Source organism: Lycorma delicatula, chromosome 9, assembly GCF_047948215.1.
Source record: "Lycorma delicatula isolate Av1 chromosome 9, ASM4794821v1, whole genome shotgun sequence".
Taxonomy (NCBI): domain Eukaryota; kingdom Metazoa; phylum Arthropoda; class Insecta; order Hemiptera; family Fulgoridae; genus Lycorma; species Lycorma delicatula.
The window spans coordinates 17,076,230-17,098,997 of record NC_134463.1 but is presented as its reverse complement, the minus strand read 5'-3'; the positions used below and the strand labels follow the sequence as shown (position 1 = coordinate 17,098,997).

The 22,768-nt window shown below is 29.8% G+C and overlaps 1 protein-coding gene across 1 annotated transcript in view; it reads right to left on the bottom strand.

The window, feature by feature from the left end:
* Positions 1–1,133: 1,133 nt before the first annotated feature.
* Positions 1,134–22,768, bottom strand: part of chp (leucine rich repeat containing G protein-coupled receptor chaoptin) — a 57,453-nt gene continuing 35,818 nt past the window's right edge. Inside the window, exons 15-19 of the mRNA XM_075375621.1 lie at positions 21,102–21,386; positions 18,330–18,455; positions 15,775–15,888; positions 11,669–11,904; positions 1,134–4,366 (exon numbers count right to left, since the gene is read on the bottom strand). Of these exons, the coding sequence (XP_075231736.1) occupies positions 4,123–4,366; positions 11,669–11,904; positions 15,775–15,888; positions 18,330–18,455; positions 21,102–21,386 (1,005 nt within the window). The 3' untranslated portion in view covers positions 1,134–4,122. The remainder of the gene's footprint in view (positions 4,367–11,668; positions 11,905–15,774; positions 15,889–18,329; positions 18,456–21,101; positions 21,387–22,768) is intronic.

Below are 22,768 nucleotides of genomic sequence, written 5' to 3'. Positions count from 1 at the left end.
TTGAAGTATTATAACTAAAAATACTTACTCTACAATAATACTATTTCCACGAGAAAATTCCAATTTTGACAATGGTGTCATGTTCAAAGATTTAAATATTGTACCATTCATATTGGTTGCATTTATAAGTATTTTAAAGAACTCATTATTTGCTAATGAAGACTTTGTTAATTAATCTCTGCTAAAATAAATAATTTTATATACTTTTACAAACTGTAGGGATGATGGTAGATGGAAAGGAGGGGTCATTTGTAAAAGTGATAGGTAAGATTATTGTTGTTTTCTGGCAAAATTGTTGTTGAGTATGGAGAGTTTTATGCTTAAGGACTGCTATCCAAGAAGAATTTCTTGAATATCTTCAGCCACGACTAGAAAAATTGTATTTATGATATAAATTTTATGAAACAGGTCACAAATCAGTACTCTTGGGCTGCATCTTTTATAACAGAGATAAAGCAAAAATAAGCAAATAATATATGATTACACAAAATTGCAAAATATATAAAATTATTACATCAATTACATGAAAATTTTACAATTTATTCCATTGAGTGAATTATTATTACAATCTAGTTTGATAAGAAAGTGTTAAAATTGACTGAGGTGGCTCCTGACAATAAGTACATTTAATTATTTTTTCCCAATAAAATGCAATATACAGTTATTTATCATTACACATCTTTGCTGTCATTTTTACGATAAAAATTACAAAAATATACATTTTTTTAGTAGTTAAACTGTATTGAAAAAACACTGAACAAATATCATTTAAAAAAACCAGTTCACTTGAACCATTAATCAGGTAATGAAGTAGCAGTACGACTACATACCTCAGTAACAAGATAAACATGTGAGATGGGTGCCGATTGAATGGAAGGAAGTTATAAGCTGAATAATTGAACTCTGTTTATTCTAAGAACTGGCATGTAGGATGACACAATAGCCATTACACTAAAGTGACGGCAGTTGATATACTTTAAGTTTAGAAAGAAACAGCAAAGTAAAAGAACAAGAAAAGCAAATACATGGGCTGTAGCCATAATAAAATGTGGCTATTTCATTCTATTAACAAATTTTTTTTCAAAGTGAACTTGGAAAAAATACAACTTTTGTATTAAAAAAACAAGAAAAAGTTTAATAATTCTTCAATATCTTTAATATTTATTGATATTTAACAATATTTACAGAAAGAAAATTACTATAGTATAAATTGAAGATAGCTTTATTCTATTTACATATCAACTATGTGTAATTCTGAATAATAAATATCCTTTAAAAAAGAAACACATTACTACAATACATGTTCATATACAGTACAAATACTTAGGTACCACATACCTCAGCTAACTCAAACTAATATTAATTAATGAAACTGATTAAAACAAATAGTAATTAATAGTACTGGTAAATAATACAACAGATACCCATAAGGAACTTGTAAGACAAAGAAATGAATTAGTTTATTTATATAAGGAACATGTAAATATTAATCAGTAAATACTATTAATTTGGTAACTACAGAATATCTAGTGATTTTAATATGATGATATTAAAATACAACGCTATAAATACTATGTGATACATCAATTAAACTGATATATTTTTATTTTATAGATTAAATTTATTGGATCATCACAGATAATATTTTTAAATATCTGTTCAAACTACTTTCTTAGATTGAAAATATAATGGTTCTATACTAACTTAAAAAAAATTATCTATTTTTAGTTTTTTAATAAAGCATACTGGTACATTCTGTTATTACATTAGCACAATTATACTTAATACATTTAAATACTTTTAAAACTTTTTTTTTAAATTAATAACTAATAAGTCAATTGTTTTATTGAAATTTGATGCACACTAGGTCTTATATACAAAATCTTTCTAATTACCTTTAAAACTTAATGGTAATTAGCTCAAAAACTAATAGTTTTGTTCAACCCATTGTAACTATCGGTTACTACACAAAGTTTATAAACCATTTAATAAACATTGTTGGCAAAGAGTCTTGGGGTATAACTATTTCTTTCCATTAAAAAACTTTTATAAAAATTATAAATAGCCAAATAAAATGTACACTACCTATATATCTTCACCTCATTCTGAATAATAAAACATTCTTCCACAATCTCAGAATTAATTTTACAATAAAAATTATAACCTAAACATTTTTTCTACAGACAAATTCTAGTTTTAAGGTTGAACACAAAAAAAATGTATGCCATATAACTTTTTACTACATATAAAAAAGTTATTTCTTAAATAATGGTTAGTAACTGCATTAATCCTCAATTAAGAACTAATTAATAAGTTTAAATAGATGTGGTATACTTTTTCATAAATTATGACAGTTTTACCAACTGCTTAACAAAGATTTATATCATAAAAAAAAATCATAATACAATAAAGTTTTTAATAGAAATTTCAATAAACAAATTATGACTTGTATTATAAAGGATTCTAGAAAGTAAAAATAAAAGTTTTATAGAAATAGTTGGGAAATTATTTTTTTGGTCTGGCTTCACTAATAGAATTTGTTTTGACTTACTTTGAAAGTTCACTCAGCTCTATCCTTGGTTTTTAATTTGACTGATATACATTTAAAATTGGACTGTTGATTTGCAGACATGCTGAATTTAAAGTTTGTTCAGTAATGAGCTGTAAAAAGAGAAATTGCAGGTAAGCCTCAACATAATGATATCATTTCCTAAGGTGAGAAAATTATGAACATAAACAATGTGGAAATACACAAAGAATCTGTGAATTTAATACACAAAGAATCTATGGCCATGATGAATAAAGAAGTGATCAATGATAAGCTCATTCAAAAAATTTAAGAAAAATTCTTTATATTTAAAATAGTTTATTAATTAACAATTAGTTAATTAATAGAGTTCAGCAATTAATGAAATTCATGAACAGTGCTTGCAAGCATCAAGAAATTCAAGAATACGAATCAGAGCATTTTTTCTCAAATTTTTTGGGTGAATTAACAACTTATGCACGACTTGGAGTGACATTGGCTGGTGGTTTTTTTATTAGTAAACCATTTGATCATTTGTAATATTTTTACCATATATTAATACTGAAACTAACTCTAAATAAAAATGTCCCATCCATTCTATCAACCTTGTATCCTTATTATTTTACTACCTTCATAAATAATAATAACTATACTAAATAAATATTTAAAATTATACCTTTAATCTATATTTAATTAATTAATATGGGTAAAAAAATTAGGCATTCTGATATTCTCTAACATTTTTAAGTATCGCTAAACTATTTTATCTACTGATATTTCACGATTAGAAACAAAAATGATGGGTAAAAATTATTCAAGTATTTTAAATAGCTAACTTTATATGAGTATTTAAATCTCAATTTTCAATATTGCCAAAAATACACAGCACAATAATATATATTTAAAACAAAAATTTAAGTACTAAAAATATTATTTACAAAATTAAAAGAATATATTCACATAAATAGTAATCTAATTACATCTAATTCTATACATATTTTTTACTATTAATCCCACAATAAATTTATGTTCTATTACCAAACTATGTAGCCTAAATAATCAAATGCTACTGTGAATGCACACTTTAATATATAAAATTATTCATCATAGTAGAAATATTCTTTTATTAAATAAATAAATATAAGAAATAGTATATACTTGTATAAAGATCCACTGAATATATTTCAATAATAACTTGCATAATATAATAAATTATATATATAATATTTAAATATAATAAATTGAAGGGTTTATATTGAATATTCAAAGCGAATCAATCCTGTAAAATAATATTTATTATGACAAATAGATATGCTTTGTATTCTTATAAAAAAATACACAATATTTGTAAATATAATTATATTTTATTTTTTATCTCCATTAATTAATACATAATATATTTCTTATTAAAGTAATATTTTTAAATAAAAGGATTATAAATATTTTTAAATAAATTTATATTAATAAATATCATAATTTTAAAAGAAATCAAAAATTAATTGAATGATATTCTCTGAATAAAAAAAAATATAAGAAAACAAATATTTACAAAAAATAAAGTTACGGTATAAAAATAGAAAATAAAATAAATTAATTTAAAAGTTAATAAAGAATGAAACTAGAAGGGTGCAAATAACAATAGGAAGAGCAGCAGAAGAATGAGAAGCTGCACCCCATCCACATTCAATATCAGTCTTCAGAACTTCTAATAATGGTTCATCATTTTTATTGGCACATTTTGTTTCACGAAGATCATCTTCTGCAGCTCCACAATCCCAGTAACCAATGTCAGAATTGCAAAGGAACTGACGCTTTTTACGTCCCCATACTTCAACCCATCTATAATAAATAAAAAACAGAAGAAATTGCAATAAATAATTTTTTTTTTTTTTTTTAATACATAAAATATATTTGTTTGCTCAATTTCAACATTGATCAGGAAACTTTTTTATTTCATTTCATTCTAGTTTTTTATTTTTTTATTTGTAAATTAATGTTAACTTGAATATTAATCATAATAAAACTTTCCTCACTCTTTTTAATATAACCTGACTTTTCTTGTGTTTAAGTGATGTCATTCACAAATGATTTGATAAAAAGGCACAAGTTGATCCTAAAAATGTCTTACTAGGGAGAGTAAGGGCTATATTGATGCATATCAATCTGAAATCCAGTTGATATTTATTCCTTTGACAATATAATGAACACCATTACTTTCAGGGAAACCAACTTGCAGCTTATAGCTTAGATCTTTTAAATATGCCACATCTATTAGAAAGATTGGGAGATATAGTGCAAAATGACAAAATTTAAGTACCCATTTTTGTAAGAAACGTTTCTTTATAAAGCAATAAATTGAAAAAAATAATATATATTTCTTATGAAATAATAATAAAATCAGAATGGTATAAATACAACTACTAACTAACTGCAAAAAGAAATATAAGCCGTGTCTATTCCTGAATAAAAAATACCATTCTGTACAGCTCTTTATTTTTCAGTAATTTGTAATTACACTGATAATAAATCTCTATAAATTCAGTTATATAAATACAGCAGTTTAAAAAAATAGTAAAAAATGAATGTGAAAAATAATCTTTCTAGTAAACATCTTATAATTAAAACAGTTTATTCAACTGATAGAATCTCCATAAAAAAATGAAATTAAAAAAATGTCTCTTTTAGTTGAACAAGTCTGAAAAATGTAAAGGTTTTTAAGCTTCTGGATCCTAAGAAAATGGTTTTATCTAACGTAATTCCTTAACCTTAAAAACGAAAATATAATTTAAAATACAAGCAGAATTTTCATATTAGGAAATTTTTTCCGATTAGATTAAATATGTTTTTTTTTTTATAATCATGAAAATATGAAAGAAATATTAACTAACTAATCATTTCAGCAATGCAGAATAATTATAATAAAGTGGTAATAACCTTTCTTTAAAGCAGAACCATAAAGCTAGTTATAACATTTTAGAGTCCAGTTTCCTTTTCAATATGCATAATGAATAAAATAAATTGGGTAATTTTTTAACAAATCAGAATCAATGGTGTAACTACTTACCAGGAACTGATACTTATTCCATAATAAACTTTTATCAGCATAAAGTATGAACATTTTTTTAAAGTTGAAATTTAACCTTTTGATATGAAATATGAGAATTTTTCTTAGAAAGTAATATCTGAATTCAACAACTGAATTGGGGTAAAAGGATAAAAGATATATGTAGTTTAGAAATCTACAAAAAATGTTCAGAAATAAAGGGGATGTTTTGACACCTCCACGATAGATGTAGAGAGAATTTATTTTCTATTATAAGTATGATTTCATATACAGACAATGAAACAGTGATTATAATAAGTAGATAAACAAATAAATATTTTATTCAGATTGGTATATAATAATTCATTATGTACATCATGCTATTTATTATAAGAAAAACTACAAAAACAAAATATGATATAAAAAATAGATGTGATTGGTCCATATTAATTATTTTAATAAAAAGCACATGAAATAATTTTAAGATAAATAATACATTCTTCTGAGTAAATGTATGCATGGATCTACTTACATAACTATAAATAAATCCTCTATGAGAAATCCAAACTTTTTTCAAGAGAAAAAGATATATAATACAGTATAGTACACAATGCATCTGACTGTACAGAGTGTTCATCTTAAAAGAGGCCCTAACACTCAGTAATTTTTACTAATATGCATTTTTGTTAAAATGCGTATAGTGGTTAAAGATGGGTAAATGTGGAAGATTTTGGTGCAACTGAAGCTGGACTGGGGAAGAGTATTTATTGCTTGCACATTTGAGTATTGCCAATATGTGTTGAGCATTGGCTTTTGAACAAGTTTGCATAATCATCTGTAGTTTGTTAAAATATAGTTAGTTAATTATTAAAGAATGTGTATTTATGATGGAAACTTATTTAGAGATGAAATCTCATGTTCTGTTCGATGAAAATTCAGGGAGAAGTTTAAAAAGAATGCAGCAGTGAAAAGTGTTATTCAGAAGTTAGTTAAAAAATTTTGTGAAACAGGTTCGGTGTTAGACCAGAAACATGCCCAACACAGTCCAGCTTTAATGATGGAGGTTGAACAGGTCATTAAAACGGCAGTTACAAGATTTTCTCATAAATATTTGAAGAAACTAAGCCAGAAAATGAACATTTCACTAGGTTCAGTCCACACTGCAGTGAGGAGACTGCTGAAATGTTATCTATATCAAATGCAGGTTTTTCATGAGCTAATTAATCCTGATTGTACTAAAAGGGTTCACTACTGTCAATGATTTAAAAACTTCATTACAGGCAACATTGGCGTTTTAGATAGTGTGTTTTTTATAGATAAAGCAGGGCTTCACCTTGGTGGGTATGTTAATAGTTAGAATTACTGGACCTAGAGTACTGAAAACCTATACTTTTCTTTGAATCTCCCTATACCCACAGAAAATAGGCGTATGGTATGAAGTTTCAAGGCAATGAATGGTAGGACCCTTGTTTTTTAAAAATACTGTGGATGCTTCCATCTACAAAAAAAATTAACCAGTAGTTCATAGCCTTACTTCAAAAGGATGAGCATGACTGCTGGTTGCAACAGTACCATGATACTTTCCATACAGTTTGTTATGGAGATGCTACAGAATTTTTTCGGTGGAAGAATCATTTCTAAAGGATTGTGGCCACCAAAATCCCCTGATCTGATTAGTCCATACTTCTTTCTGTGGGGTTAGTTAATAAACTGTTTATAGGGGCAATCCATACACCCTGCAGGAATTGAAGACAAACATTACCAATACATCCAGGAAACGGATCAGGTACAGCTAACAAGAGTAGCCAGGAAGATGGTCAAACATATTGATAAGTATATAGAAGTGGATGGACATCATTTTCAAAACCTTTGGTAAATTATTAAGTAAGTGTTTGCCGATAAATTATTATTTATAGACTAGACTGAGTGATGGGGCGTATTTTAAGTTGAATACCTTACATAAAGAAAGGAATCCATTTTACACAGCTTATTATAAAAGCCATCCCTCAGAATCTTACCTTTTACACACACATATATATATATATATATATATAATTACTTCAATCCAAAGTACAACAACTACATATTCCATGAATGTTTCAACTTTTCTAAATAAAGGCACAAAACTAGAGCTCCAGTATCAAAGGATTGGGATGTCACAGAAAAAGTGGAAGTTAATAGGAATCAGAGACAATATTGCCTACGAACTGATAAATAATAATGTAAAAATATATTGTATAAATTTCAGCTTTATTTTATTATTAATTTCTCTAAATTATAAGATGGAAGTTCATCAGAATTAATGATTCATCTGCTCTGTAAAGTGGGTCACTGAAAACATTGTATCTGAATATTTTTTTTAATCCAAGCAGATTATGAAATGCTTTTCACTAAACACATTGTTCTATTGTTACAAAATATGTTTCAGTATTTTTAACTTTCTTTCAGTCATCACATTAACAAATTGTAATAAGAGATCTAAAAACAATGATTAGTTTCATATTTTGAGATTTCATGAGATTTATCATTATACAAATTTACATTATATTTCCTCCTCTATGAATCATGAGACCTTGCCGTTGGTGAGGGGGCTTGAGTGCTCAGGGATACAGAGTAGCTGGACCGAAGGTGCAACCATATCGGAGAGGTATCTGTTGAGAGCCAGACTAAGGAATGATTCCTGAAAGAGGGCAGCAGCTCTTTCAGTAGTTGTTGGGGGCGTGAGTCACAATGACTTAAACGGCCGTATCAACATCACTCAGTCCTCTGAGTACTGCGCAGCTGAAAGCAATGGAAAACTACAGCTGCTTTTTTTCCAAGAAAATGTGGCTCTCTGCATTTTCACATAGCAACAATGGAGGCGCCTTCCTTGGTAAAATATTCCGGAGGTAAAATAGTCCCCCGTTCGGATCTCCGGGTGGGGACTACTAAGGAAGGGGTCACCAGAAAATCAAGAAATAACATTCTACGAGTCGGAGCGTGGAATGTTAGAAGCTTAAAAAAGGTTGGTAGGCTAGAAAATTTAAAAAGGGAAATGGATAGGGTGAATGTGGATATAGTAGGAATTAATGAGGTTCGGTGGGAAGAGGAAGGCGACTTTTGGTCAGGTGATTTTAGAGTAATTAACTCAGCGTCAAATAATGGGCAGGCAGGAGTAGGTTTCGTGATGAACAAGAAGATAGGGAGGAGAGTGGAGTATTTCAAAACGCATAGCGATAGAATCATTGTAATAAGGATAAAATCAAAACCTAAACCGACAACGATTGTTAACGTTTATATGCCTACAAGCGCCCATGATGATGATGAGGTAGAGTGTGTATACGAAGAGATTGATGAAGCAATTAAACACGTAAAGGGAGATGAAAATTTAATAATAGTTGGAGATTGGAATGCAAGTATTGGAAAAGGCAAGGAAGGAAATATAGTGGGTGAATACGGGCTGGGCAAAAGGAATGAAAGAGGGGACCGACTTATAGAGTTTTGCACGAAGTATAATTTAGTAATTGCCAACACCCGATTTAAAAATCATAATAGAAGAATATACACTTGGAAAAAGCCAGGCGATACTGGAAGGTATCAGATAGATTATATCATGGTTAAGCAAAGATTTAGAAATCAACTCGTTGACTGCAAAACTTACCCTGGAGCAGACATTGATAGCGACCATAATTTGGTGATAATGAAATGTAGATTGGGGTTTAAAAACCTGAAGAAAAGTTGTCAGATGAATCGGTGGAATTTAGAGAAGCTTGAGGAAGAGGAGGTAAAGAAGATTTTTGAGGAGGACATCGCAAGAGGTCTGAGTAAAAAAGATATGGTAGAAAATGTAGAAGAAGAATGGGAGAATGTTAAAAAGGAAATTCTTAAATCAGCAGAAGCAAACTTAGGCGGAATAAAGAGAACTGGTAGAAAACCTTGGGTTTCAGACGATATATTGCAGCTGATGGATGAACGTAGAAAATATAAGAATGCTAATGATGAAGAAAGTAAAAAGAACTATCGGCAATTAAGAAATGCTATAAATAGGAAATGCAAACTGGCGAAAGAAGAGTGGATTAAAGAAAAGTGTTCAGAAGTGGAAAGAGAAATGAACATTGGTAAAATAGACGGAGCATACAGGAAAGTTAAGGAAAATTTTGGGGTACATAAATTAAAATCTAATAATGTGTTAAACAAAGATGGTACACCAATATATAATACGAAAGGTAAAGTCGATAGATGGGTGGAATATATTGAAGAGTTATACGGAGGAAATGAATTAGAAAATGGTGTTATAGAGGAAGAAGAGGAAGTTGAGGAGGATGAAATGGGAGAAACAATACTGAGATCTGAATTTAAGAGAGCATTAAAAGATTTAAATGGCAGAAAGGCTCCTGGAATAGACGGAATACCTGTAGAATTACTGCGCAGTGCAGGTGAGGAAGCGAGTGATAGATTATACAAACTGGTGTGTAATATTTATGAAAAAGGGGAATTTCCGTCAGACTTCAAAAAAAGTGTTATAGTTATGATACCAAAGAAAGCAGGGGCAGATAAATGTGAAGAATACAGAACAATTAGTTTAACTAGTCATGCATCAAAAATCTTAACTAGAATTTTATACAGAAGAATTGAGAGGAGAGTGGAAGAAGTGTTAGGAGAAGACCAATTTGGTTTCAGGAAAAGTATAGGGACAAGGGAAGCAATTTTAGGCCTCAGATTAATAGTAGAAGGAAGATTAAAGAAAAACAAACCAACATACTTGGCGTTTATAGACCTAGAAAAGGCTTTCGATAACGTAGATTGGAATAAAATGTTCAGCATTTTAAAAAAATTAGGGTTCAAATACAGAGATAGAAGAACAATTGCTAACATGTACAGGAACCAAACAGCAACAATAACAATTGAAGAACATAAGAAAGAAGCCCTAATAAGAAAGGGAGTCCGACAAGGATGTTCCCTATCTCCGTTACTTTTTAATCTTTACATGGAACTAGCAGTTAATGATGTTAAAGAACAATTTAGATTCGGAGTAACAGTACAAGGTGAAAAGATAAAGATGCTACGATTTGCTGATGATATAGTAATTCTAGCCGAGAGTAAAAAGGATTTAGAAGAAACAATGAACGGCATAGATGAAGTCCTACGCAAGAACTATCGCATGAAAATAAACAAGAACAAAACAAAAGTAATGAAATGTAGTAGAAATAACAAAGATGGACCACTGAATGTGAAAATAGGAGGAGAAAAGATTATGGAGGTAGAAGAATTTTGTTATTTGGGAAGTAAAATTACTAAAGATGGACGAAGCAGGAGCGATATAAAATGCCGAATAGCACAAGCTAAACGAGCCTTCAGTAAGAAATATAATTTGTTTACATCAAAAATTAATTTAAATCTCAGGAAAAGATTTTTGAAAGTGTATGTTTGGAGTGTCGCTTTATATGGAAGTGAAACTTGGACAATCGGAGTATCTGAGAAGAAAAGATTAGAAGCTTTTGAAATGTGGTGCTATAGGAGAATGTTAAAAATCAGATGGGTGGATAAAGTGACAAATGAAGAGGTATTGCGGCAAATAGATGAAGAAAGAAGCATTTGGAAGAATATAGTTAGAAGAAGAGACAGACTTATAGGCCACATACTAAGGCATCCTGGAATGGTCGCTTTAATATTGGAAGGACAGGTAGAAGGGAAAAATTGTGTAGGCAGGCCACGTTTGGAGTATGTAAAACAAATTGTTGGGGATGTAGGATGTAGAGGGTATACTGAAATGAAACGACTAGCACTAGATAGGGAATCTTGGAGAGCTGCATCAAACCAGTCAAATGACTGAAGACAAAAAAAAAAACATTATATTTGGCAGAAGTGTTAATAGTCTTATTTTAAGTGGTTATAACTACCTTGAAAATAATTATCTGAAGAAGTAAGACTATAATCAAGAAGGTTAATAAAAATAAACTAGCTGATATTTTATACATGAGTTCTGCAGTCAAATAATGACAATAATGAAACCTACCAAATATTCTTTACTTCAAAGACAACCCGTATTTCAAAATTAGTCATTTAAAGAATATAACAATCATTTTTTGTTTATGCAGGAATTTGAAAATATGACTTACCCTAACTCACAATCACAACTCCATCTGTTTCCTGCCATCCATAATTCTGTCAAGAATGTTTTTTGTGGTACTCCAATAAAGTTGCCAGTGGAAGGATTTCCAACAACTTTAAGAGAATTGTTTCTCAGATCTAAACTAATATTACGAACATTATTCAGCTGGAAGAACATAGCTCGTGGTATTTTTTCAACGCTCGTGTTCCTCAAAGTAAAATGTAAGTAAGGATAACGTACACCCTATTAATAAGGAAAAAAAAAACACTGCATAGTATTAAATTATTTTAAAAATTACATAAAATTTTAATTTCTAAAGAATCTCTGTTACTAGTTTAAATAATAACCAATTCTTGACTTTTTTACTCTTTTTTCTCTAATAAGCTTCAGATTTCTTTTAGAATCATTTGCCAGCATGTAACTGATGATCATAAAGATGTAAAAGCAGTGAGCTTTTTTGAAAAACCTTTTATGACGACAATTTTTTCCAAAATTATTTATTACATGTGTATCACAAATGATATCTTTTGACATTATATTGTAACTAACACACAACTGAAACAGTATACGATTTTCTGGTGTAGGAGTTCCTCTTTGATGGTGATACTTTCTGGACTCTTTGCACTCTTACATAACGTAAATATATTTTAATTTCTTTATTATGATAGAAAAAATTGGGAAAAGAATACTATTAGTAAACCAGTTGGAATTTTTCTATCAGATGAGAAATCGGTATACATGTATTGTGATTCATGTTTTGTGTGCAGGTATCTGTGTACATTAGCTTTTGAATAAAGCATTAGTACTTTATAATTTGTTCTTTTTATTGCACAGAATGTTTAAAATTCTTTTAAGAATCAATGTATTCTTTGTATAAAATTTCATCATTAGATTTAATAAATCTAATAAAAGTTATTTTCACAGGTACTAATGTTGATGTATGCCAAAATTTCAGTTTGGATAAGATCAGTAGGCATCATACAGAAAATTATAGAAAAAAATACTAAAACCTTACTTAAAAATTGCATTTCACTAAGTTAAAAAAAAAAACAAACAAAATTTGAACAAACTGATCATGCAGCCAGTCATTCTGCAAGTTATGAAAAAATTGCAGTATTTCAATAAATATTGCTGAGAACAAAAAACAAGAATTTTCTTTCAAAAGTTGGGCTTCCATTATTATTCTGATTCAGTCTAGTGATGTGCCTGGTTGCTCATTTGGTGGGCCATGTTGGCTGAAACAGTGACTTAAAAGTAGCAATGATTTTAGGTTGCTCCAACACGTTTTTGAATATTCTTTGGTCTGTATGGCCAAAAACTACATAAAAAAAAAAAAAAAAAAATGGCAAAAGAATATTTACAAAACAGAAATTATTTTTACAAAAGTGACTAACATTGATCTTGTGACAAGGATTTTTCCTTTGGTAGCATTCAACAATATAAGATTAAGTAGTAAAGATTTCTGGTGTATGATTGATGTTAATTTCTAAAGTGTCAATAAAGTGTTGCGTTGTGAATTGGAACAGAGAAAATTGTTTTTTTTTTTTTTCTTAATATCACCACATAAGCATGAAGTTTATGCGTGGGACACGGAATTTAGTAGTGTATGAAAAATATCATGGATGAAAGGCCGAGACGTTACCACTCTCCCATGGAAATCGGCTACACTGGAGAAGCGGCTGATTGTACAACTCCCTGCTTCATATTTCAGAGGAATTTACTTAAACATATTAAAAATAACAAGATTTTTATCATTTGAGTTAAAATTAACAAGACTTATAAAAAAAAGAGAAGATTATATGAACACCACTCTGGATGACCAGTAAAACTTGATTGCTGATATTTGTAGAACCACTGTTGAATGTTGAACCCTCTACTGACAATGATTCACTGCTTTCTTGATGAGCACTTCTAGGTAAAATGAGAATTATATGGTGATCCTTCTTTTGTATTTTACAAGGATCATTCAATAATTAGACACAAATCACTCTGGAGTTAGGTTATTACAACATTAATAAACTTATCCTATCTGAATCAGCTGCAAAGAATCTATGTCTGCTGCAAAGAAATCTTTATCTTAATGCTGGAGCCAATTTAGAATATTTTCTTTGACATTGTCATTACCATTCTTATCAACTTCTTATCACATAGCGCCTGCTTAAGTGGACAAAACATATGTGGAAATCCATTGGGGGCCAAGTCAGGACTGTGTGAGGGGTGAGGTAGTACTTCCCAGTGCAATTTATTTCTTGAGGCAGTGCATAGTTTCTCGAGTTACCTGAGCTGGTTAAGACCAGGCATTATCTTCAAGCAGAATGATACTTTTGCACTGAGATCCAGGGTATCTTTTCAATACTGCTGGCTTCACTTTGTTGATAAGCATGTCACAGTAGTATGCACTGATTATTGTTTGCTAATCTTTTACAAAATTGACAAAAATCAGTCCTTTTGCATCCCAAAACAATGTCATCATTATATTTCCTGCTTAATGTTGGGTTCCAACTCATGTTGTTCCACTCCATGCTCTGTCTTTATGATTCCAATTCATATCAGTGAAACCATGTCTCATCACAGATTAGAATCCTGTGCAAAATATCATATTCCTGCTGATACTATAGTTTCAGCTCTGTTCACATGTGAAGTCTTGTCTCCTTGTGGTGCAATCCATCGGTTTTCTTGAATGAGAGAATCTATGTGAATTTCAAGCGCTGGAGTTGAAAATTCAATTGGATGTTCAGAACGATGCTCATCAGTCACTGAAATTTGATCGTTTTAAAATTTTTCTGTGTACTTATAAAAATTTCTCTGGTTCATACAACTTTGTCTGTAGTGTTTGGTCATACAAGAGAAAATGTTAACCAATCTTTCAACTTAGAAAACAAAAAACAGATCACTTCCTGCTGTTTAACTAATTTGTAAACCTTAAGAGAACTTGTTATGGTATAATAAGATTTTGAGGTTATAAAAAAATTGATGCAAACAGCAAATCAAAAGTAATCACAGGGTAACCAACTTATTGTGCTGAATGTATCATAACCCTCTTACCAACTGTCTTGCCTGCACAGCTACTAGTGTTTTTAATTATTAAATGATCCTCATAAATATATGCTGCTGAGAAGATGTTTTATATGCATAACAATTATCAGCATATTAAGTAGAGGAAACAAAAAATCCATCAAAGAAAATGATTATAACTATATCTGAATCTTGTTGTCAAATACTTTGAATTAAAAAATTGTTTAAATTAATGTATATTCTATATACTTGTACAACCAACTGAGTTGGTAAAATTATAGAGTAACATAAAATTATAGAGTAGCCTATAAAAAAAATTACGGTATAGAAATATTATGTATTTGAAAATACCAGTTTAAATTATGAATTTACAACTATATTAGGTTCTACAGTATTTTAAGCATGCATTATTCATAATAATTAACTATAATGGGAACAACCAGGGGATTTACTTCAAAATATATTATGACTAAAAGATATGGAACCATAGTATTATAATAGGAAATAACATGGTGATCAAATTTGAAAAAACAACTAATTATTTATTATTATTTTATTTTTATTTTTGTTTTTAGTAATTAGTGCTGTCAAAACATACTGATAAATAAACACATATAATTCACATCTTCTCATGAAAATTAGAATATATCTGTTTATACATAATGAAATAATATTTAATTAATATAATTTACTTGTACAATCCTTCCACTATTCCTTGTCCAAGTAACTAAAAGATTTACATGATGAAGATCTTATGTAATGCTTAAAAGATACTTTTTAAATAAATATAGTATAGTACTACAATCCTTTTAGCATGGTTATATTATTTATTGGATTTTCCAATACTAAAGTAATTTTATTCAAATTTAAATAACATGTCCTAATAATTTATCAATAAACAATTTCAATTCATTTCACATCTTTAATTTTGTTTATATTGTTCAGTAATAATAATAATTTAATAATATAAATTATTAATCATCAAGATATAGTGTACTTGTAAATACAATTTTTTTTTTTTAAGTAGATAACTTTCAAAAGAATAATTAACTGGAATATAAATTATTTTAAACAAATTAAGATAATTGTAAAACTAACCTCCAAGATGTTATTGCCAAGATTCTTCAAATCTTTTCCAGTTATAGTAATATTTCTTATCTTTGATGGAAATTCACCATACATTTCATCAGATAATGTATTCTTTCCTTCAACCTAGAGTCAAAAAAAAGGTGGACATTTCAATATGAATTTATTAAAAATTATAATAAATAAGTAAAATAAACTGATCAACAAAATATATAAATTATATGTGTGATAAGTATTAAAAATATATATATATTTTTTAAAAATCATATTGTTAACACATGTCTGTTTAACTGAGATGGATGGAGGAATAGTTTTCTAATTCAAGGATAACCTAATGAGTTACCTCCAGCTAATCCACCTGTAAAAGAATCTCATCATGATTGATGAACTTAGTTACATGTGGTCAGAATCATAGTGTTGACCAAATCACTCCCCTCTACAGCACTACCTGTCCTCCTAATTATAGGTGAGGGAGGTTCTCCCTCACTACTTATACTACTTCATAAAATAGAATGTCTGATTCAGAGGAATCGTTATTTTATTTTTAGTGTTTTCTTTATGAGGTAATTTTATGTCTTTGTGTGATTTATAAGGTGATGATAAAAGTAATATATATAACTTAAAATGTTATGTGAACTATCTGTATAGCATCTAACAGAAAAATTGAAAGTATAAAATTTGTGGGATCTCTGCTCTAACTTGTAAATCATTATTAGTAAATTTTCTACTCACATGCTATACAATTTCCTTGACCTATCAGTTACTAAAATCAGGGGTTAATTTTTATGATTTTGTAAAAGATTATTTTGTATAGAAAAGAAAATATAGACAATAATTAAAATAATGTTAAAACATATATTTTTATAGAATTTGAATACTTAATTTAAATTTATAAGCTGAAAAGAGGTAATTCTACAACCTCAAATTATGGATAGAAAAAAAGATCCAAGCAAGAAAATAATAATTTGTATTTCTACCTCTATTTTAAGAGATTAGAACTTTACTTGATAGACACTTCAGAGTTGTTATTCAACTGTTAAACAGAAAACAATTTCTGAACATGCTCATTATCAACTGCCCCTCTCCTGGCAAATCACACACCAAGGATGCAAATCCCTACAGATCACTGGAAACTAATCATGTGCTTAGTGAGGACTTACCTGAACTCACCAACCTAAAATTAGAAACAAGGAATATAAAGAAAATAGGTAGATGATGAGAAAGGATGGTCTACATACGGAGGAATTGGTATATGAAACAAATAACCTTACACATTTTCAAAGCTTCTAATGCCAAAGGAGCCCATCTTGCTTACAATCTCTCAAGAGATTTTTTACCCATTATAAAGGATTTCATTACTGATCAAAGATTTTATTAACACTATATATCCTGTAAAACAAAATTTTATGTTCCTTCAGAAATTAAAGAGCTACAGCAAGCAATATGTTAATTTTTCCTGAACATCATCCAACTCGTGGAATAATAGTAGTACGAGTAAATATCTTAACTGAGTTATAAACTGTTATTTTATACTTATTTAGCTGATGATCTCCAATCTTTTTTTTTTTTTTTATAAGAAATTAATTTTTTACGTGGTGAAAAAAGTTGATTCTGATCAGAAATTGATTGAAGAACCTTTCAAATGAAAGGTAGAAATACTAATGCTCTGCCATACAAGTTATTCATAATGTTTGTTACATCTGTCCTGTCAGAGTACGTAACCAAATAGTTGTAGGCAATATAACTTGATTCCAGAGAGTGACACATCCATTCTCAAGAATATTAATCTTCCCATGTCAGGCATGCCAAGGAAATGAGGCCACAATGTATTCTGCTGTTATCTTCTTACCCAACTAAAAATATTATATCAAGCCAAGTGAAATAAAAATCATATTTACTTGTATAAGTGGTTTCTTACTTATGTTAACGACAAGGACTGACGGCATAGCAAAAATGGACCTCTGGATTCAGATACTTTACAATCATTTTGTATTTTATTTCTAAGTTACTGTCATTGTTTATCATATCATTGTTATTATCATGTATCCTTTCCTATGTTATATTATCTTATCTATTTAGCAGATTACTTTAAAATTATTTCACATAATTTATTTTAAGCAATCCGCCTAATAACCCCCCTAATTGCCATTATTTATGTTTAATGTTATGAGGTAAAGTCAGTAAAAACAAATTAATATACCATCATACCATGATGAAAAGTATCACACTTTATATCACACCATGATACCTTAAAATATCATCGTAGTAGGAGGAGGTAGTTCTCTGAACAATGAATGGTATTCTCCTTTTTCATCTAACACAATGTAAAAATGCTGTTATTGTTAAATTAGCAATTTTTTTTAGTTTTTTTTTTCCATGTAAATCATAAGTATATTCAGCAATCTCTCTCTTAAAATAGGAATAATTTTGATAAAGTGTTATAAAATATATCACTATAACCTAATTACTGTTAAAATTTCCTAAAGTCATAAATCTATTCTCTAATTCAAATTAAATTCTTTCTCTTTTTTTCATATGTAAAATTTTTTAAATATATTTTTATTTACCTCAACATGAAGATTCCTTAAACCATGATTGTTTTGAAGTAAACCAGGAAGATTGAAGTCTCTGATATTAGAATATGAACTAATATGCACTGTCTTTAATACATTCATTTTTCCAAGTGCACCCATCTGTAACAAAATTCATATAATTTTATGGAAATTCAGAAGGACTGTGAAGGAGCTGCAACAGATACAGTGCCTCCAACAAATATAGTATTCCATATAACAAACATATTAAAACATAATCAAAAAAATTTAACCTTTTCTCAAGGTATGGCACATCAGATGGACTGAATCATTCGATTGCCATTACACACATGGTATTTTTTCTCATGTGAGAAGTATGCAGGTTATTAGGTAGATTTCCCCCAATCAACATATTACACTGTTTACTTCTGGACATGGAGCTTTTAGAGATAGGTTGACCACATTTGGTTTGGTTAATTCAGGCTTGTGTCTGTAGTGTAGGACCATAGGGTGTAGTGTAGGGCCATTGATGATGAGTGCTATGTCTTATATGTCTGCCCCAGGTACAAAACTGAACATACCAGTAGTTAAAGAGCTTGCGAGGGTCAATTCTGATTTTAATCTGCAAGTTAATTGGAAAACTGAAAGGCAATGGAACATAGTTGCTGGCTCTTAGACCTGTGGAGGATGGCTGATGGGATCTGATGCTGATATGGATGTATAGATAGAATAGCATCCTTTCTTTTTTTCCTGTTTAGCCTTCAGTACCACCATAAGGTATTACTTCAGAGGATGAATAGCAACCTGGGTGGCTAGGGGCCTGCCTGAGTGCTTACCTCGTCAAGATAGGCATTTTAGCATTGAGTCCTGGTTAGTTGAGTTATTCAATGTTAGGATGAGAATGAATGTGTTGCGAACTCTGTGATGGAGTTGCGATGTGAGAGGGTGTAGACATTGACCTCGCTCCCAAAAGCAGACCACAGCAGAGAGTTAGGGCATATTTTCATTAAAAGTTTATTAAATTCATGACTTGTTCCTTGATTTCTGAGTAAATCAAAAAACATTTGAGTAAATTGAATTATAGAACAAAATGTCCTTACAAATTGTTGCAATCAACACTTGTTTTTCTGGTATGATAATAGTACATTTGGTATTTCAAAGACTCAATCAGGTTATGATCTGAGTACATAGTCTCTAATTGAAGTTAGAAATGAAAATAGCTTTTGTGTGATACCTTTGGTCTTACAAGAAAGCACATGGATTGCATTTTCACAAATCGGTTAATTTGACGACTGAGGGTTGTAAGTTATGGTTGGTGGTCATGGTGTTGTTAGAAGCCATATGAAGTAAGTTGTGTAGATATACTAATAGAAATGTCTGCAGAGGCATTTGCATTGGTGACATCCTGACAGAGGTCAAACTGATGACTGTGATATGTTATTAGGTTTAGAAGTCAAAAAATGACCTCTGGTAAAGCCCATCATGGCTAGAAATGGAAGTGGTGGTATGGCAACCAGGATCATCACAAGGTGAGTTTCTTTCCCTATGGGGATCAGGATGTGGAATTCGATTTAAAATTTTAGAATTTTTAAAAACGACTAATCTATGACAAAACTAATATCTCTTGGAAAAATGTCCATGTCTTATAGTTTTTTGATTGAAAGAAATGTTACTTTTTAAAATTTCCATACAATTTTAGAAATCATTGGAATCAGCATGTGAACAATGATTTCCTCCTTAAGACTTCTGCACTTGCATTATTTTTATGGGGGTTTACTTATTTTTTTTCATATCATTACTATAATAATCCAAACACAGCTTCTTGAGACATCATTATTGAATTGTGATTGATAAGTTGTGGAGATGCCAGTGAAAATAACAGTGGTAATGATAACAATGGCAAAGATAACAGTGATTAGGATAAAGGAATCCTTACCCCCAGTATCAATCAGCTCAACTGAATTAGTCATATTTTTCCATTTCCCACCAAGGTTGATTATCTAGCCTTCTATTAAAATTCTCAGCTTAACAGCAGTACCTTGTTTATATTAATTGTGAACTGGAATGAGATTGACTAAGAAAATTCTTTAAATGACATTTTTGTGGGCAGTGTTGGGTCAATTATGCATTATCATCTCTGCTTGTGCCTTAGTTTATTCCAAAGTACTGCAGTAGGTGAATTCTTTCAAGTACATTGAGTTCATTGATCAGTGCAATGAAGAGTTGGGTGGGGAAGTAAACAATAGAACAGAATTACTTGATTCTGTTCTACTGTTCTTAAATTCTGTTCTTGTTATCTTAAAAACCATGTTTTAAGTCCAGAATAGTGAGAATCACGAGAAAAGTTTATAAAACTAAAAGAGATGTTTATTTCGTCAAAGACAGTCTTGAAGTTTAACAACTATATCAATACGCTTTGAAAAAACAGTCAATAATAAGGTGTAGAATATCTCACATAAATAAAGAAGGAGATAACCCAGCCAGGTAGGAATAGGAAATGAAATGACAAGGAGCTTGGTCAAGACCCAGGACAAGAGAAAGAATAATGTCAGAACGATGTTGTTGGAGAGAAGTTTTGATTGGAATCAATGAAAAGTATAATGGAAAACTGATGCAGATGATTCTCTGAAATTGTTATCTAGAGGATAATAGTTCCAAACTTAGTAGTAATATGAATGAATGTTTTTTTTTAATGTACAACCTTTTAATGAAAATTGTTTCAGTTGACGTAGAATCTGAATTTTACCAAAATTCAAAAATTTTAATTTTAAAGTAATAAAGTCTAGTTGATAATTTAAAATCACTTACCTCAAAATAACCAAGAGGTAAATGTCTAATATCCAGTTCTCTAAGACGTTCAGCACCACCTAACATACTAGTATTGGTAAGAGCAGTAATGTGATTATGAGGAATGTAAAGAGCACTAAGACGTGGTAATGAATGAGTTACAAGAGGTACTTGAGTTAATGAATTCCAGCTGAGATCCAGATGTCTTAATGATGAGAGATTTGATGCCATTTCAGGTGGTAAAACAGTTATTGTGTTACGAGATAATTGTAGTGTGATTAGTTGAGGAAGTGGTAACTCAGGAACCTGTAATAAACAAAAATTTATAAATAAAAATTGTATTAAATGTTTAGTAAAATATTAAACTAACATTCTAATAAAAATTTAACATGGTTAAAAAAAATCTAGACATTTTGATAAGGAAGTACTAGAAACTGGATATACTGTGCATATGGGCATGCACAAAGAAATTACCCTTTAATGCAATATCAATTCAGCTGACTGTAATTTGTTTTAAAACATTGTTTAAATATAAATAATCATTTATTGTTAGGCAGAGATTATATTTTTATGATATAATTAATACATTAGAGAGCTTTGAAATAGCTAAAGAACAGAAAAATGATTGAAGAAGTGAAGGTAAAAAGCTAAAGCAAAAAACTGGTGGGAATATCTACTAAGAAATTCCCATTAATGATGACAATGATCAAAAGTAATAATTGCATGTATTGTTATTGTTGTGATTAGCTTGGATTCCAGTCAGTCAGCTTTTTGGGATTCTAATATAGCTGACTGATAGTTTTAGAAGTTTTGTGTTTTGCTTCTAGTTTTGGCAGTGGAGTAGTTTTTGGCTTCTAGTTTAGTCTTTGTCCATTATTTAATTACAGTAGTGTTTAAGTTCAAGGCAGATTTTCAACTTTTGATGCTGATGAAATCCAATGTGTCAATGTCTTTGACACCAATGGATTTCATCTTTTGTAGCTATGTAAAAGACATTGTATAACAGGAAAATTTCAGTCATTTGACCATCTGTGCCAAAGATTAACAGGAGCTATGGAAGCAGTTCCTGCAGACATGCTCGCCAGATTTTTGACAGGTGGATTATTGATTTGATGTTCAGAAGGGGGAAAATGGTGCTCATTAACTGATATGTAAAAGTAAAAAAAATACTTTAGACTTTGTACTTTCATCTAAAAAAACACATAATTACATTTGTAATAAAGTAGATTTAATTTAAAACTGTGGAGTTCTTTTTTATACATTCAAAAATAAATGCAACATGGGTGTATCCAGAGGGGGGCAATGGGGGGAGGCAATTGTTCCCCTTCCAAGGTGGAAAAAATAAAATAAAAAAGTACATAAATAACAAATTTTTTAAACATTTTAAATTAAACATCATGAGAGAATTTCACACTATTTACAAAATAGAAACACTCGGACCATCTATGGGAAAATTTAAGAACTACTGTTACATGCCGGTGCCATTTTACTTGGGGCAACAAGAGTTTTCCAGAATAGTATCATCAATCTCATCTCATTTCACGACATGACGAGAATATTCCAGAAGCTATTACCAAGTACATAAGATTGCACACTTTTTTGGTTAATCAATGAGGATATTACTTTCACTTTCACATAAGTGTTTAAGAAGTGTATGCAATGTTTTATGACTGTAATGTTTGTTTTTT